The sequence below is a fragment of the Ixodes scapularis genome, unplaced genomic scaffold (genome assembly GCF_016920785.2).
Source record: "Ixodes scapularis isolate PalLabHiFi unplaced genomic scaffold, ASM1692078v2 PGA_scaffold7__128_contigs__length_106722199, whole genome shotgun sequence".
Taxonomy (NCBI): Eukaryota; Metazoa; Arthropoda; class Arachnida; order Ixodida; family Ixodidae; genus Ixodes; species Ixodes scapularis.
The window spans coordinates 89,430,608-89,449,083 of NW_024609882.1; the positions used below are offsets into that span (position 1 = coordinate 89,430,608).

The 18,476-nt window shown below is 48.2% G+C and overlaps 1 protein-coding gene across 1 annotated transcript; it reads left to right on the plus strand.

Moving 5' to 3' along the window:
* Positions 1-6,559: 6,559 nt before the first annotated feature.
* Positions 6,560-13,186, plus strand: LOC115323305. Its single transcript, XM_042286304.1, is given in 3 exon segments — positions 6,560-7,553; positions 9,198-9,411; positions 9,414-13,186. Coding segments are annotated over 3 exon segments (3,555 nt in total). The 5' UTR covers positions 6,560-6,656; the 3' UTR covers positions 11,858-13,186.
* The last annotated feature ends 5,290 nt before the right edge of the window (positions 13,187-18,476 follow it).

The following is an 18,476-nucleotide window of genomic DNA, read 5'->3' on the forward strand; positions in this document are numbered from 1 at the left end:
TTGTTCGACACATGAGGTCTTGCATGAGAGTTTCGGGCGTTTCCTTATTGTCGGAGCCGTGCAGATAGATCACTCCCTTGACTTGATTGCTAGCCATAGCCATGTAAGGTGTGACCTCATACGTCTTGTCATCCTTTTTTTATTTCTCCGATGGAGAGCAGCTTACTTGTGATGAGTGGATTCTTTGTGGTTATTGAAATCGTGTTGGATTTCTCGCTCATATGTACCGAGAAGCCATCCTCGTTGCGCACGCCGGTCTTCTCAATAGCGGCACAGATGTCTCTCCCGGTTAACCTATATACTTCGGCCTTACAGTTTGGCTTGAGCACAACTGTCTGGGTGGGTGCAGTGCGTGATTTAGTATTCTGCGCATTGGCTGAGCTGCGGTGCTTGCGCCTACGAGAGGGCCGCCATTCACCGTCGTTGCCTTTGTCTTCATCCGTTGGTGTCATATTGTTTCCAACGTCGTCGTCTTTCTCGGGAGGATTTGCCGCTGCTTCGCCTTCGGAAGACGTGCTCGATTTGCTTTGAAGAAATGTTTGAATTTCTTGCTTGTGAGCCATGTACTCTTTTAGCTCTTGCTTGAGAGACATGAATTCTGCTACCTCTTCTTGGTTCTGCAAAAACGCGTTGAAGGTTTCTCGCAATTGCTGAAATTCAAGGTACATCTTCCACTCTGCTGGGTCCACGCTCAGTGGTGATTGCGCTGAGCTTTGCATCGCTGCGATGTTTTCAGTTGAGGGTGCCGGGTATGGATTCCTGGCTGCCTGGTTCATTACCTGCGTCTTTGTGAGGACGCGGATCTTGCCATTGAATGCCCTTCTCGGGGTGCAGTTCGGGTTCAGGGAGGCCTGGTCCTCAGCGTCCGCTGGTGAAGCGGGATACCCGGCTACGGCGTCGTCCAGGGTTGACGATGGGGTCCGGGGTGGAACCCCGTGGGGTTCGGATTTCAGCCGAACGAATGCTGGCTGGGGTAGGAAGTTAGGCCTAGTGGAGCGCTTTTCTACCTGCGACCTGCGTCGGCCATCGCGCTATGTCGACTTTATGATCGATTTATTATGTCGACTTTATGATCTCGACAGAAAAGCTTCGTACTCTGACTACGGGCTTGTGGGCTTCACCTCGTGTCAGGTGAAGAACTTCTTTGCGATTGATTGGAACAAGACACTATTCTGAAATGTGGTTTTACAATGACGGCTCTATGACTTTACGGCACTACTGGTGCTACAATAAGAGCCCTAACACCTCCTACATGGCGCCAAGGCACTGATAGCAGACGACAATGTTGGTTTGATTTAGAGTCTAGCCCCTTTTTTCCGCATTTGATTTATCACTGTCTCTTTTCAATTTTGACATTAGGCTCCGAGCGGATTTCAGAGCTTCGTGTCTGTCAGTCCTTCTCCGTCCTCTTGCTGTAGAGTTTATCATGTCTGAGCAATCTCTTCTACATTGGTTTTTGGAAACCCGGATAGCAAATTCCAGCAGAGAGAAACGAAAGAATTCGAGAGAGAGAAGTATGAAGGGGAGGGGTCACGCCGACGGCCTCGGAACTAACGTCCCTGAACGGCTTCTCCTCCCATTTTCCCCACGCCGTCACTAATCTCTCCTTTGTGGGTGAAGTGGACTCGACGACCTTGAGAAAGGAGGAAACTGCGCATTCCTAAGCTGACAGTGCCGGGGAAGCTACGCGCCGGCCGGACCAGTCATCACCTGCACCGCTCTCTGCGCGTGCATATAGGAGAGAGTGTGATCACGGGAATAAAAATAAACCTGAGATTGGTTCACCGAACTTTTTAGCTTCCTCTGCACTCTCAGCTTAGGGGTGATGGAGTCCAAACCGCGAAACACACGCACACGCGCACATACGGACACACAAGCGCACAGAAAGTGGGATCGCGACCACCAAGGCCACACGATAAGGCAACGACTGGAAGGCGGTGGGGACGGTCTCCTCAATTTCCAACACGCGCATCCGCGAACTGCAAGTGGGCAGGTGCGCTTCTCAAATTATGCATGTTTTTTTTTATTTTTATTTTATTTTATTTTATTTTATTTTTTGGCAGAAATAGCTTTTTTCTCGAAGGAACAAGAATGGCAAGATAATCATGCTGATACCAGGACACCGTGGGTCCGTTTCCAGGTTGTCCGAGTGCATTTGATTGCTTAGCAGACTGCTTTTATCGGGCGAAGCGGCTCGGCATCTCCGCCATCCATGGGCAAGGACGGTGGTTCTAGAGTTCCTATCACCAGCAGCGCATTTCGTCTTAGTGCCAAGTGCGATCTTCAACATGCGGATTGCCAAGACCATGGATATTCTTTCGGCAGCGCCTACATACCGGTGATCTTCCTTTGTTGTGGGCATACATGTGACCACTAGGTTCGACCGACCGAAGACACCACGGACCGCTTTCTCTTCCATGTGAGTGACAAGGAGAGGTCCTCTTGATTATTGGGGATGGGTATTCTTGCTACGCAATGTACGTTTTGTCACTTTCCGATGAATTTGAACCGTGTCGGACTCTTGTGCCAGGGATCTCCGACGAGTTCAACGCGGAATCCACAGCGATCGGCCCGAAAAGCCCTGTACAGCGCTATTTGTAGTGCTTTTTATTCTAATAGACCGCGAGAGACGTTCTGATTGGTTATTTCTGTGCTCGAAGTTTTTTTTTATTTCATTTTTCTTGTTAAAATACGGCTGTCATTTTGGCGGAAGATGTGTGCTGCAGTAAAAAGTCCTCCAGGTATGTCCAAAGCCGAATACCACAAATCGTTGGGTAGTGCTTATTTGACAAGGTTCGGCTTGTTGGGTGCAAGTTGAGTGTCAGCTATGTCACCGCGCTCTGCGAGTGTAATTGCCACTAATTTTCTTTACACGGCAAGCTATTTCATATGCGTAATTTTTTTTTTGAATTCTTGATTGATTCAAGCATAAAATTTTGTTCAACTGTCATGTTCTTACCAGTAGAAATATCGGTGTGATCTTAGATGGCGAGATTATAATTCTTAAAACTTCTTAAAGCTAGATGAAAGGTTAAGGGACGCCATGATGTTGCAAGATTAAAGCTAAGCAATTGATAAAATAACCTTCGTACCATTCGAATTTTTTTTTTAATCACTATAAATATCTGAATCTAGATCGATCGAGCTTTGAGTAAGGACAAGTCGGACGAACCAAACAATAGTAAGCGCCTGGGCCGTCTTGCTAGAAACAGCGTCTCAGCCGAGACGGGGGAAGAGAAAGCACTGTCAAAGCCAGCGTACGAGCTGAACGGGACTCAAACCTCGACTGAAGACGCTCGCGCGTTCCAGCCTTTACAGTGCTTTCTTTCACCCAGTCTGAGCTGAGACACTGATTTCAGCAAGCTGGCCCCGGTGTCTTACCTGCGCATCTATTTATTTTAGAAGGCAGTACTAAGTTTTTTATATACTAAATAATGAAAAATAATTCACTGGAAAAGGAACTTTATCATATAAAAAAGTAAAAATAAAAAAGTCCGTAGGCTTTTCTGAGATTTTATACTTGAAGAGCAACTGAACCGATTAATCGAATAGTTAATTAAAGAGCACCGATTACTAATGAAGCTATAGTATATATCAGTGTTGCGGAATGGGCACCCCCATTCCATTCCAATTCCATTCCGGGGAATTAGAGTTTTCGATAATTCAATTCCCTTCAATTCTTAGGAATGGAAACACTGAGCCCATTCCCACTCCTGGAATGGCTGAATCGTTCCATTCCATTCTTTTAATTCCTAAACATAAAAATTGGCACTTGACAGCTACATTTTGTTGCCGGCATAAGCAGCATAAAGCTGACATTATCAAATGCAGAGACAATTGCAAAAAAAAAAAATGCTAAATTCCTCAAAAAAGCACCGATTTTTACTAAGCGGACCGCTGGTGGCAGAAAGTGTTTATTTAAAATGTACTGCAAACATCGAGAAAACCCCTTGATATGTCGATGCTCGTTTAAGACATCAGTCTCGCGACCACGTGGCTCGTAACAGACAACAAAACTTAAATACACTAATTTTTTTTTTTTGCAAACTTTTTGCCATTTGTCTTCTAGGACATACACGTACGGCCAGCGTGTTTGCTTGATAAGAGCATAAAAATATCCAGTTCGTGCCTGGCGCAGAAATAAGCTATATTAATGTATTCTTTAAATACCTGCACAGCAACACGGCTAGTACACTGCTGGAAGCGACTCCATGCACAGCGGCAAGAACACATCCTCTGACAAAATGCAACCTCTGCGGTGCAGCACGAGGGACCGTGTAGACCATGTCACGAAACCTGTTTTAAAACGCACAAGTTCACGTTTGCTTTACGAATCTCGATATTTCTTATCATATTCAATTCAATTTTTCGGCTGGTTTGCCTGGCCTTTTCCACCCTTCGCATACTTCTCATGTTTCCTCTTTCGATGGCGAATAAAGTTCGATGATATACGCCGACTGCACCGTGTATAATTTCGTTGCAGAACTTTCAGCGTGCAGCTTGTTTATTTTCTTCGCGACTAATGTAGAAAAATGTCTTCTACGATGCCATGACTCGATCTGTATTTATCTTGTCTTCTCGACCGAATTGTGATGTTCCTCTTCGCGCTGATCGAGTGGCGGGTTCAGGCAGCAGGCGGTACCAACCAATTCATTCTTCTACCTCGGTGTCGGTTGTTCGCGTTGTGGCGACGGGTCGGGAAGTCAGCGTTGACAAAGCTCTTCACATCAAGATACAATTAACGCGGTAATACCGCACCGTTCGAATTGACATTCCCCGTGTTTTCTCAACAACACCGTCCAACTGACTTCTCACCGCCTCAAATAGGGTCCAGGACAAGGAGCACGAATGCAGACGGGACAGCCCGATACGCGAGGAAGCCAAAACCTCAGTGGCAGCTATCACCCAGCATTCCTTCTCAGTTGCCCTCACAGCATCGGTCGCGCCTCGTCTGGCACGGGACGATCTTTCTGCAGGTCTAGTCAGTTCGGTCACACCAAGAGCGGTGAAGATAGTCTACTTCACCTTATGATGGACCTCAACCATTGCCTCAACAAACGGCACGAGAGCTATCGAAAGTGCTTTCTGAGTGTCGCGTGACCCTGCAGTCCCGCTCGCGGTACTGGATTGCCTAGGGTGATTCGTAGCGTCCACAGCGGTCCATCGCAAGGTGAAACGAAGTATGCAGAGAATAAAAAGTCAAAGGAAATGAGCGGGAATCCGCTAGCTTGCTTGTAACCCCAACCCACTAAAATATATAACACAGAAAACAAGCATCGGAACAAAGACCAAGTAATAGGCGGACCTAAACTACAAATGCAGTATATAAAAAAAAAACAAGCCTCGGAGCAAAGCTCAAGAGGAGAAGAGGGAAGTGAATCTCTCTTTGTTTTGATGCCGAAGCAAACCCACATTTCGCACTTCAAAGGAGTGCGCAAGAATAAACGTGGAAGTCAGCAGGGTTGGCTGCCTGCTAAACAACGCGCCTCGAACTATAAGAAAACAATACCTGATCATCTTTCGACGGCGCCCGAGCCAACGAGTTATCAGAGCTCTGCGAGTTATAGGAGTCGCTTCCGCTCCCAGATCTCAGTCTGTGCGCGCGCGTTGTTATGAATGGCCCCGGACCAGACCCTCTCGATCTAAACCACCCGGCACTGGGGAACCCCCTTGAGAATCGTCGCCATATGGTTCCGGTCAGTTGAGATTGAGCCCGGAAACGAAGCGAGCGGCGACAAAGGGATGGCTTTCGACGGAGGACCACCGTGTTGATGCCGCCACACCTAGGCGCGAAGCTGGGCCGGACCCTTACTTCTGGCGGGGATTACACTGGCCCGAAACAGGGTCACCCGACGCAGGAACCGGGGATTATTGTGCGAAGATTCCGGATGACGGTGCGCCAGCTGCGGGACCTCCGTGAGGGTGTGTTCAGCACGGATCATCTTCGGACGCCACTTGCGGTTGTTCCGGCCCAACCCTTTTCGTGCCACAAAGCCGCCTAATGGAGATATCGGCACCACCTCGGCCAGCGTCGTCTCCCAGGCGGAGAGTGGACCCTTTGTTGTCGCCTCCTCGGCGCGGCATTCGAGGGCGGGAGTGACTCAGCGCCGGGATGTGATGTCCGGCCGCTACTACGCTGTGCGCTTGTGCGTGCAAGTGGGCGGGGCCTGACCAGTTGGGGAGCGGCGTCCTGGACTAGAGACGTAGGGAAGGGGTACCTTATAAAAAAAGCGGTTTTACGCGCTCTCGGTGTGTTCTCACGTTGTTCTCATGCCGTACGGCAGACTGTACATAGAATGTAAATAAACAGTTTGAGAAGAGACACCCTGGCTCGCTACCAACTCTGCCCGATGTCCTGGGCGACGCATGGCTCCAGCGGAGATCGACTACATGGACAAGTCCCGAGTCACAACAACTGGATGGCAGCGGTACGATTCGACTCCAAGCCGCGGAAGAGACCTGATGGGAGCGACGGCACGGAACCTGCGGAGTTCGGGCTGCGGCACCGGTGAGTGTTCGACACTTTTTCTTTGAGATTTACCAGGATTTGGATGTCAAAGAGTAATATTTAATCTGGTTCTGAACGTCTACCTGGAAGAAAGAAAAGGGCTACTTCCAGGTGTGTGATAGGAAAAGTGACTTACACGTCAGGTATCATGGATCTTAAGGCACTACGCAAACCAGATCTAGACGCAATTTGCCTAGAGTTGGGGATCGACATTGCGGGCCTGAAAAGAAAGCCTCAAATTATGGATGCTATTCATCGGTCGGGTGCTGACGGAGACGAACTGCAGGAGTGTTGGGAGTTTATTCAGGAACGCGAGAAAAGAGAGCAAGAGGAAGAAAGGAAACGCGTGGAAAGAGAAAAGGCGCAGAAAGAGTCCGAGGAGAGAGCAATCGAGAAGGCCAGGATCGACCTCGAGCATGCACGGGCAACTGGGAAACCAAGTGCAGTGGGGCAGCAGGGCTGGAAAATGAAGAATCTTTTGCAGCCCTACAAGGTTGGTGAGGATATAGGCCTATTCCTCGTCAATTTTGAGAGGGCTTGCGAAAAGGCAAGTTTCTCTCGGGAGTCGTGGCCTCAGCGCCTCTTGACGTTGTTGCCGTGTGAGGCGGCGGACGTGGTAGCCAGGCTGAGTAGGGAAGACTCGGAGGACTACACAAAAGTAAAATCGGGCCTCCTCAGAAAGTACAGGTTGTCCGCCGACGCTTTTCGCAAGCGATTCCGCGAAGTAAGGAAGAAGACCAGCGAGTATTATCCTGAGTTCGCGTACAGCCTGAAGTCGAACTTAGAGGAATGGCTAAAGGGTTCCGAGGTTTTTGGGGACCATGACAAGGTGGTAGAGTGCGTCTGTCTGGAACAGTTTTTTAGTACCTTGCCCGAAGAAACCCGCTACTGGGTGCAGGACCGGCCTGACGTGAAGACGGTACAGCGAGCGGCGGAACTCGCTGAAGAGTTCAGCTCTCGTCGTGGCGTGCTTCCCGAATGGCGCGGTCGCCAGCACAGAGACTCCTCGAAAGGGATCGGTGCGGGGTTTAAAGGGACCATGAAATGACTTTTTTACTTTTTCCACATAACTTTTACAATAAAGCGTCAATGTTCACTGAATGCCGAACAGGCATCCGTTTTCGTCTCGGTTTATTAACTTCTACACAAAAAATTAATGAAATATCGACTTTTTCTTGACCGCAAAACAAGCCGTGACGTACGATGTTTCCGGAACCGGAAGTTCTCTCTGCAGTAGGAGATGGGAGCGTTAGCGAGTTGGGGTGCGCCGGTGGGTTTTACTGCGCCGATGTCACCGACGTATTTTCTGAATCGGCGCCTCTCATCGCCGCATCGCAGCTGAACGAAATTCAATGAGATACGTTGCGCTATAGCGACAGCATGGGACTAGTCCCATACGCCGGTATGCCTGTTGGGAATTGCAGATGGGAACAATTTGCCGCGGCGTTTTTCGCGGTCTCGGAGATGCAGGAGCGAGCCGACGTTAAAAAAGATACGTTTGAACTGTCAGCAAGAGCCACGTAAATACCTGTTCACACTCGGAGCGGACGCGCGCGTTTGATGAAGTGCTGTATTCGCGCTGTTGGTAAGCGCTTCGGGACCGATCTTTTACAATTGCAACTCGATACTGACGCGACACTCGGCAAAGAAAGGTTGGACCGGTATTGCACGTATACCTCCCACGAACTGTTACAGCTCGATAGTGACGTGCAGTCTGTCAGAATAAAAATGGCATACCAATAACAAAGTGTACATACCGTGCTACGAAGGTAATCCATACAGCGTTTATTTCAGCTCTATATCACACAAAACAAGGAGAGGATCGACGAGGGTCCCTTTTCGACGAGTGTTCGTCAACACTGCCTCGGAAAACAAGGGGAAGAGATTGACCTCACCTCTTAACCTAAAATTGAGGTCAGCGATCAAACTATAATACGGAAGGGTCCACAAGGGTAGCGCGGGCATATTCCATTCAGTACGCCAGCCGGTCGTAGGCAGACGGTCTTGCGACGAAGCAACGCTGCGCCGAGTCGGAGTGCCTGCTAGGCCTATATTCTGAGAGTTTCGTCGGAGCGGGATTCGCGGCTGTTGTCGCTCTTCTCGGGTGTTTGTGGATCCAGCGTTCTTGTTCGTCGTGGTTTGTTTTAAGTACATTTCTTTCTTGCTGCTTGAAGTCGGCACGCGCGAGATGAACACGTAGAAAAATAAACGTTCAGTCAGTCAGAGTTTTGAGAGGAAGGAAACCAAAGGAAATAACCGTTCTGAACTTGGCCCTGCCCTACTGCGCACGCGCAGTAGTTGCTTCGTTTACCACACGATAGATGGCGCTTGGCTCTCAGCATTCTCAAAATTTGGCAATTTTCGCCACACATCTCTAATTATGCTACAAAATGTGGATCTAAATATTATTTAACAAAACTTTTAGGAAACATTCGCCGGCTATTTATTGTTAACGATCGCGGTGCTGGTGAGGTAGGCTCTTACCCAATAGGCGATGTGGATTCGGCTGACGTGCACCGATTCTGCGTATGCATCGTAGTGAAAAGGCAGAGCTTTCGAAGGAAAGAAGTCGCAAAAGAGTCCAGTTTTCTTTTAAAAGTTCTATAGCAAATAATTTTTTTTGGCTCCCTAGTCTTGTGTTTTTGTGTTCCTTTTCACACCTTTTACGACGTGCGGTGGATGAAATTCGATTTTAAAATCATTTCATGGTCCCTTTAAGGACAGGTTACGGCAAGGGAAAGAGAAGGGTAGCCACAACGGTAACGCAGATGGGGCGGCGAAGGAGGGCGAAAACGGAGGAAAGAAACCTGAGGAGAAAGGGCACGGGAAGGCGTTCGAGTCCCGAAAACCTTCAGTATGCTTTAGGTGTCACGAGCCGGGGCACTTCGCTGCCGGGTGCCGTAACCACGAGTGGTGTTTTCTTTCGTAAGTGAAGACGATGAGAACATGCGTCTCTTAGAGCCCTACATGCACGACTTGGTGGTGAACGGTAAACCTTGCAAAGTTCTCCGTGACTCACCCGCTACAATGGACGTGATTCATCCGTCCTACGTAAGTCCATCTGACTTTACAGGCGAGTGCGCCTGGATTAGACAGGTCGTTGAGGAGAACAGCGTATGTCTGCCGATTGCCAAGGTCAAAGTGGAGGGGCCTTTCGGGGAAATAGAAGTAGAAGCCGCGGTATCAAAGTCCCTGCCCGAGAGGTACCCTTACCTCTTTTCAAACAAATCCGATCAGCTTCTGAGAGAAACGGGCCTAAGATTTGGGGAAGGAGTTGTCCAGGCTTTGACACGTTCCAAGGTGCGCGAGCTCGCAGCTAAGCAGTCGACCGAACACGGTAGTGAGGGCAGTCGGGACGAAAAGCGCAATGGGTCAACTACTTGTGACTCCACCGAGATCCCTGAAGTGATTGAAGTTGCGCCCAGAGAGAGCAGTGACAGTGGGAGTGATCCGGCTGAGGATCAGGAACAAGTAGATAGATCAACTCCGCAGGAAGAGGGACATTTTCTCTCGCCTCACTCATCGAGTTTTCGGAGCCTGGTGGAGGTGGACAGAGACACTTTAGCGGCCGAACAGGCGAGTGACCCCACCCTGGGTAACATGACGAACCACACTCAAAGGGAGGGAGTGGCTAAGCGGAACGTTTCGTTCCACACTCGTTCTGGCGTGGTTTACCGACAGTACAGGGATCGCAAAGGGGTCAGTTATGACCAGCTAGTAGTTCCGACAAAGTATCGCAGGGACCTTCTCTGTCTTTCGCATGGTAGCTCTTGGTTGTGTCACTTAGGCGTAAAGAAAACCAAGGCACAATTGCTACAGGAATTTTACTGGCCGGGTTGCTTCAAGGAGGTAGAAGAGTTTGCGCGCTCGTGCGATGCCTGTCAACGCGTTGGAAAGCCAAATGACAAGCAAAAGGCGCCACTGAAGCTGGTACCACTAATCACCGAACCGTTCCGACGTCTGGTGATTGACGTTGTGGGACCGCTTCCGGTGACCGATTCGGGATACCGGTACATCTTAACCATGCTTTGCCCCGCGACTAAGTTTCCGGAAGCAATTCCCTTAAAAGAGCTTAGTTCCGCCGGGGTAGTTGACGCGCTTCTGTTGGTGTTTGCTCGGATAGGATTTCCGGCAGAGGTGCAAAGCGACCAAGGGAGCGTTTTTACTAGCGCCCTGACCACGACCTTTCTAGAAAAATGCGGAATTCGCGTAGTTCACAGCTCGGTTTACCACCCTCAGAGCAACAGCGTTGAAAAATGGCACTCAGTTCTCAAACGCGTTCAACGCGCGCTCTGTTACGAGCATAAGAAAGACTGGGAAGCCTGTCTGCCTGCAACGATGTTTGCTCTGCGGACGGTCCCGCATGAAACTACTGGGTTTAATCCCGCTGAGCTGGTGTACGGGCGATCCCTGAGGTCTCCCCTCCGAATGTTACGTGAGGCATGGGAAGGCGAGGGCGAGCAGGTGACGGTAGTGGCCTACGTTTTAGAGCTCCTTGATCGCATGCACAGCACTAGAGAGTTAGTAGAGGCTAACATGAAAGCCGCGCAGACGAAAGCCAAACTCTATTACGACAGAACAGCCAGACGTCGCACGTTCGCCGTAGGGGACGCGATCATGCTGCTCAGGCCCACTAAGAAGAATAAACTAGAAGTTCAGTGGGAGGGGCCAGCTGAGGTAGTTGGAAAGTTGTCTGATACGAACTATGCGGTGAAGATGCCTGGCCGGCGTAGGGAAGCCAGGATATTTCACAGCAACTTAATGAAACCATACCGACAACGGGAGGCAGTAGTCAACCTAGCACTAAACATGCCCGAAGAAGTCGAAGGAGACTTTCCCGCGGTCGGTAACGAGCCAGGAGGTGAGTCTCTCCAGCGAATGCTGGAGAGAGTAGAACGCGAGACGGAGTTAGATCCAACACAGGTAGCCGAACTCCACGCGCTGGTTAATGAGTTTCGTGACTGTTTTGCGGATAAACCAGGGAGAACCAGCCTAGTGGAGCATGACATCGAATTAACGACCGATACTCCGATCCGTTCCAGACCTTATCGCGTCTCTCCTAGGCAGAGAGAAATCCTAGATCAGGAAATAAAGCGAATGCTGGAGCTAGGGGTCATCGTACCAGCGGAGAGCGACTACACCTCCCCGGTAATCCTGGTAGAGACTCCTGGGAAAAGTCCTAGACCCTGTGTGGACTATCGAAAACTAAACGCCATAACGCGGGACCAGACTTACCCAATCCCTAATATTGAGGAAAGAGTCGAACAGGTACGCGCTTCACTTTCGAGACAGACCACTGCCCACTCACGTGGCTCCATAACATGTCCGCAAAGAATGGGCGTCTTCTGAGATGGAGCTTAGCTCTACAGCGGTATAATTTTGAAGTAAAGTACCGAAAAGGCAAGCTAAACGGGAATGCGGATGGGCTTAGCAGAGGCTTTGTCGCGTAGGTTGAAATTCTTGATAATGTTGCCTTTTTCTTCTATTTTTTTTTTTGTTTTCTTTTGCGTGTGTAATATGGTTCGATGTCAGCCTGATTTTGATGAAATGCATCATCATATGACTTTCTTTGAGATCAAAAATGAATGAAATAATCGCCGGGTTTCCGAGGCGGTATGTTCTTCTTAACCTTTACGTTTGGTTGCGTGGTATATATTTTCTAGATATTTTGACGTATCAGTTACGGGGTTGATTGTATTCACAGTAGTGGTCTTAATTGTTTGTTCTCGCCAGCTGGTAAATTTCACTCGTGGAGTGTTGGGCACTGGCTGGGGTTACGGCTTCGGCTTTTTTTTGCGGGTTCTGTTATGCCTTCGACAGGTCTTCACCCAAGTCTGCTCCAAACGGGGCAGTTCTTCGTTCGCCAAAAAAGTCTACGGAGGAAGCGGAACTTCCTGGACTCTTCGGAGAGCAGCGGTGACTGCAACCCCTTCGAGTCCACTACCTGGCGGCGGAGGAGCTGCTATGAATGGCCCCCGGACCAGACCCTCTCGATCTAAACCACCCGGCACTGGGGAACCCCCTTGAGAATCGTCGCCATATGGTTCCGGTCAGTTGAGATTGAGCCCGGAAACGAAGCGAGCGGCGACAAAGGGATGGCTTTCGACGGAGGACCACCGTGTTGATGCCGCCACACCTAGGCGCGAAGCTGGGCCGGACCCTTACTTCTGGCGGGGATTACACTGGCCCGAAACAGGGTCACCCGACGCAGGAACCGGGGATTATTGTGCGAAGATTCCGGATGACGGTGCGCCAGCTGCGGGACCTCCGTGAGGGTGTGTTCAGCACGGATCATCTTCGGACGCCACTTGCGGTTGTTCCGGCCCAACCCTTTTCGTGCCACAAAGCCGCCTAATGGAGAGATCGGCACCACCTCGGCCAGTGTCGTCTCCCAGGCGGAGAGTGGACCCTTTGTTGTCGCCTCCTCGGCGCGGCATTCGAGGGCGGGAGTGACTCAGCGCCGGGATGTGATGTCCGGCCGCTACTACGCTGTGCGCTTGTGCGTGCAAGTGGGCGGGGCCTGACCAGTTGGGGAGCGGCGTCCTGGCCTAGAGACGTAGGGAAGGGGTACCTTATAAAAAGATCGGTTTTACGCGCTCTCGGTGTGTTCTCACGTTGTTCTCATGCCGTACGGCAGACTGTATATAGAATGTAAATAAACAGTTTGAGAAGAGACACCCTGGCTCGCTACCAACTCTGCCCGATGTCCTGGGCGACGCATGGCTCCAGCGGAGATCGACTACATGGACAAGTCCCGAGTCACAACAGCGTGCATTCTACAAACCGTCGCAACAACAACAACAAAAAAAGCTGGACAAGAAGGACGATGAGGAGTTGTGCATGGCGGTTTCTTTCTTTGCCGCTCCCTTTCCTTTTGCTTGGTGCTTGGTTTCTCGTTTCGCTCTCCTGTAACGCCATCGAAGCCCGACGCCTGCGCGTCCGTGAAAGGCGCCACGCTACCCCCCTTTCCCCCTTTGCCCTTTGCTTTGACGCTTGTTTTTTGTGTCGCATTTTTTGGCGTATAAGTCTCTTAGGGCTCCACGCGGGCTGGAAGTTTCCCGCTCATTTTATTTCTGAGCGACTGACTCGCTGACTCGCTCGGTTTAGCTAACCGTAAAGAGTAAGAAAAAAAAAAAAGAACCGTGCCCATTCCATTCCCATTCCATTCCGCGCAAAAGGCACCTAATTCCATTCCCACTCCATTCCCCTCAACGTTGCCGCCATTCCATTGCCATTCCATTCTGGGGTCGTGAAAATACGGAATGATTCCGGAATCATTCCAACTCCGGAGTGGCAACTCCACAACACTGGTATATATATATATGTTTTATTTTGATATTCATTATTGACAGGCGTAAGAGAACTGAGAGCCTCTGAAACCCTTCACCTGAATCCAATCCCCGCTTCTGTCTCTTTCAGAATCCTGTGGTCATGCCCCTGTGTGGTATCCCCTTTCTCGCCCAGCCCTCTGCCCTGTCCACTACCGAGCCTGTAGCCGACCCTGCCACCGAGTCTGACCAGGCCCCCGTGGCTGCACAATGTTTTAAATATATTTATTCGATCTAAATAAATTGTGAACTGTCAAACGTTATGAACAATTCATTTGCATGCTTTAATGATTTCTAATGTGCCCAAATATGGCCAAATTGCCGCATTTATTAGATTTTAGTATGAGAAAGAAAACGGTGCTTCAGGAAAAAGGGAAAGATACTTGCTCGGTTCTCGGCACTGTTTTTGTGACACTGGTTAGAACACTGGCTGAAAAATAGCATCTAATAATGTCATAGACAATGGATGCAAAACTTTGCCAGTGTATTAAACTGGATGCCAATATTGGAATAGCCGATATTTAAGCCAATGTTGGAAGAGCCAGTGCGTAAGGCGTTGAATGCCAATGTTGGTTCAGCCAACGGTGAAACTTCTATGCCAATATTGGATAAAAAAGCGGAAACCACGTTGGTCCAACGTGGGCTAGAACGTTGGAAACCAGTGGTCCAACATCGGCATCAATGTTGGACCACCATTGGATCGGGTAGCGTTTTCGAAAATGCCAACGTCAGACCAATATAGGAACCATTTTTTGCCAACATTGGGCCAACGGGGGTCCAACAATGGTGTGCTGCCTGGGTAGGAGTATGGACATGTGATGGTGCAGAATATCTCAGTGAGCATGAAAAGTATATAATAGGTAAGGGCAACAGAAATGCAGCTGTAATGAAAAATAGAGCACTTTGGAATTACAACAGGTATGAGGTGGTGAGAGAGATTTGAAAAGGGGTCATGGTGCCTGGCTTGACTTTTGGAAACGCAGTGCTATGCATGAAATCCGAAGTGGATGCAAGACTAGAAATAAAACAGCGCGGATTAGGTAGACTTTCATTGGGGGCACATTACAAAACGCCAAACCAACCCTATTGGAAAACCCCAATATAAACAGCGTATTATGGATATTGGTAAACAATACATTTTTATTGTATTGCTATACAATATAGACAGTGTATTGGAAAACATTACATTTATTGTATTGTATTACAATAAGGATTTGTTATGGGATTCCAATATCCATAATACGCTGAAAATATTGGAATCCAATACCGTATAAACCCTTATTGGATCCCCATGTGTCGTATGGGGATCCAATAAGGGTTTACGATTCCAATATACTCAGCGTATTATGGATATTGGAATCCAATATTTTATATCGGCTACCAATAAAACTATATGCGAGCTGTAATATCACGTTCAGCATGACATTTCTTTGCAACGCAGTCTCTTCTTGTGTGTATTTCTGAGTGATAAAATAAAAAGTGTTGTTGTTGTCAAATTATGAATAAAGAAGCAAAACACTGGGCTTATCCATACGAAATATATTTAACATATTCCTGAACTGAAGGATCTGGCATTTACTGCAAAAGAAAGTTAATTGTTTAGGACCCTCATTCAAAAACTTGCTGTTTGAAAACAGAATGTGAAATCCTCACCTTTTAATGAAAGCAGCACCTGCTAGCTGTAGCCATATAGAAACTGCAAAATAAAAATTTGTGATTAGTTCGCAACAAGTAGCAATCCTTCACTAAGCCGGATAGATACAAAATGATGTCTGCGTTTAATTGTGGAAAAATAAGCTTCCATTCCACTGCCACGGATCATTCTGAGCTCCGTCAATTAAATAGACCTATGGGCTCGTCTGGCTTCACAGTTCCTGCTTTGCACCTAACTAAAGTATCTGGAATGCTCACCTTTGAGGAAAAACAAACTGGTGCTTGCTTGCTTGTAGGCCATGGAAACTGGAAGAGAGATTTGGGATTAGTTGCGTTCAAGTAGCAATTACATTGAGTAGCCCCGTAAAGTACACTAAGTCGAAAAGATTAAAACAATTACATGCGCAGGACATAGATAACCTCTTGCAACGTAACTGGGCATACGTCAATGTCGCTCGCGTGTATTACAGAAAAATAAGCTTCAATGCACGAGCCCCCAGTCGTTCTGAGCTCTGTCAATTAAAAATGCTGTACCGGTCGTCTGGCTTCAGTATTCCTGCTTCGGGAATCTGGAATTCTCACCTCTGAGGAGAAGCAAACTGGGACCTGCTGGCTCTTAAGCCTTGGAAACTGTCAGAAAAATTTGCGATTAGCTGCGTCCAAGTACCAATTTCTTTGACCAGCCACCTACAGCACACTAAGCCAGATAAAATCAAAATTACATGTGCGTGACATAATATGCCTCTTGTGACAAAACTTGGCACATGTTTTGTCGCCTACAGCAACACTGAAGCCAGACAGACAAGCGATACGGCATATTTAATTGACGGAGCTCAGAACGACTGGGGACGATTTCACTGAAGCTTGTTTTGCTACAATACACGCGTGTAGTGCAGCAAAACAAGCTTCAGTGAAAGCGTCCCCAGTCGTTCTAAGTTCCGTGAATTAAATATGCCGTACCGCTTGTTTGGCTTCAGTATTGCTGCTTCAGAGCAAACTAGAAAATCTGGAATCCTCAACTTTGAACGAGAGCGAACTGGCACCTGCTGGCTTGTGGGCCGTGGAAACTGCAAGAGAGATTTTTGATTAGTTACGTACAAGTAACAATTTTTTTCGAGTAGCTGCCTACAGCACATTCAAATTACATGCACGGGACATAGATGCCTCATGCGACGGACCCCCTTCATCCTTGTATTCCATTAACTCTGCTCACCTTCACCACCCGCCTTCAATTTCTGCGCTACTTCTTTAATCTCGATTCCCTGGTTCCCAAAGGCCATGCCATGGCTTGTGCCAGTCACAGGTCTGTCAGCTCTGCAACTGGCGCCATTGTGGCAAAGACGCCGAAGCACCTGGCGCTTGATGTGCTCTTTTAATATTTTGAGCATTGCTGAAAACAGGTGGATGGGTGTCTGGTAGGCCCTTTGATTAGTTGCGGATCGTTTCGAATCAGAGGGTAGGCGCTTCTGCGATCTGAGCGCATGCTCGGTATTTAACAATAGTTGAAATTGAACTCTGCAGGAATCTTCAATCATAACAAACAGAATGTGCATGCCAAAAGGCTTAGCAATTGAAACACTCACCATCTATCTATTTTCGTTTCTTGTCCGCAAGAAGCTGTCGTATATGTAGCCTCCCTTGCTTAAGCCGCTCCTCCCTAGTGTCCCGGTTGGGTCTCGTCCTGATGAATCGTCGGTGGAGACCTGAGGTGCAGTCAACATCAGATTAGACCTTTTGAGACAGAACCATATACTTGCTGGGAGGAAGTACACCCAAACGAATTTTAGCCATGTCATTCATAGGGAGTTTTAAAATGAAAGGCCTGACGTAAAATGAGACGTCAATACCCTATTGAAAAAGGCCAATATGAACTCGGCTTATTGGAAATATTGTATTCCAATGAAGTTGATGGAAACCAATAAAAACTTATTGTTATCCGATTAACCCAATACGCACGATGGGAATTCATATCGGAGCACAATATCCCGATATAGTATGTGGTTATTGGTACACAACAGGATATTGGAGCACAATATCCCGATATAACTTGCGGTTATTGGTATACAACACGATATCGAAGCACAATATCCCGACAGAACTTACGGTTATTGGAATAGAATACGACACCGCGTGCATATTGGTGACCGACATGAACATACTGTGCGGCCACACGATATATAAATATCGGTCGTCGATCACGGGCCCAAAGGAGAATACAATATCGCGTGGATAAATCTCAGAACGAATTCCAAGTTACCAACATGAATTACGTCGGCATATACCGCGGACTAAGAGGATACGTAACACAGTATTGATCGCCCGTGAAGCAACATGTGGATATCGGTACGCCCACATATGCGACATCGCGTGAATGATATCGTAGAACAGCAGGAGTTACCATACGGCAATACGAAAGAGAACGATATCGGAGGTGGATACACACAGAACACAAACGTTCCGCGTTGCAAACACATTCACATTGATCGAAAGCTCAAGAGTACGTACGGCACACAGTACACAGAGCCTCGAGCGCTTGAAATGCTAGACAACCACCAAACCATTCAGAATAACTAGCTGGGACACCCGCGACCTACCTTTCAATGAGAAAGCCCAATAACGACGTGCTCATTGGAGTGATCGTTTTCAAACAAATGTTTATTGCAGTTTTAATGCAACAAAAGTTTGGTTACCGATGTTGAAACCCAAATCGAACGCGATACGTGACAATGTCAGTTCGCACGATAAAATAATGAAGATTAATGGGCTTGACAGGTCACGTGCTTCTTACCCGCACATTTATCGATATTGACCCACCTTTCTGGGTAATCCTACGTCGTACACAAAATCCACAACCACACACGAGCACATTTCACCCACCACTCTTCGTCGCCTGTTTCGCAAGATTCACTCACTGTAAGAAACGACGGGAAAAATACGTGCATTTGCGCCATCAAACGATACGTTACAGACTCGTTTTATGAGAAAAG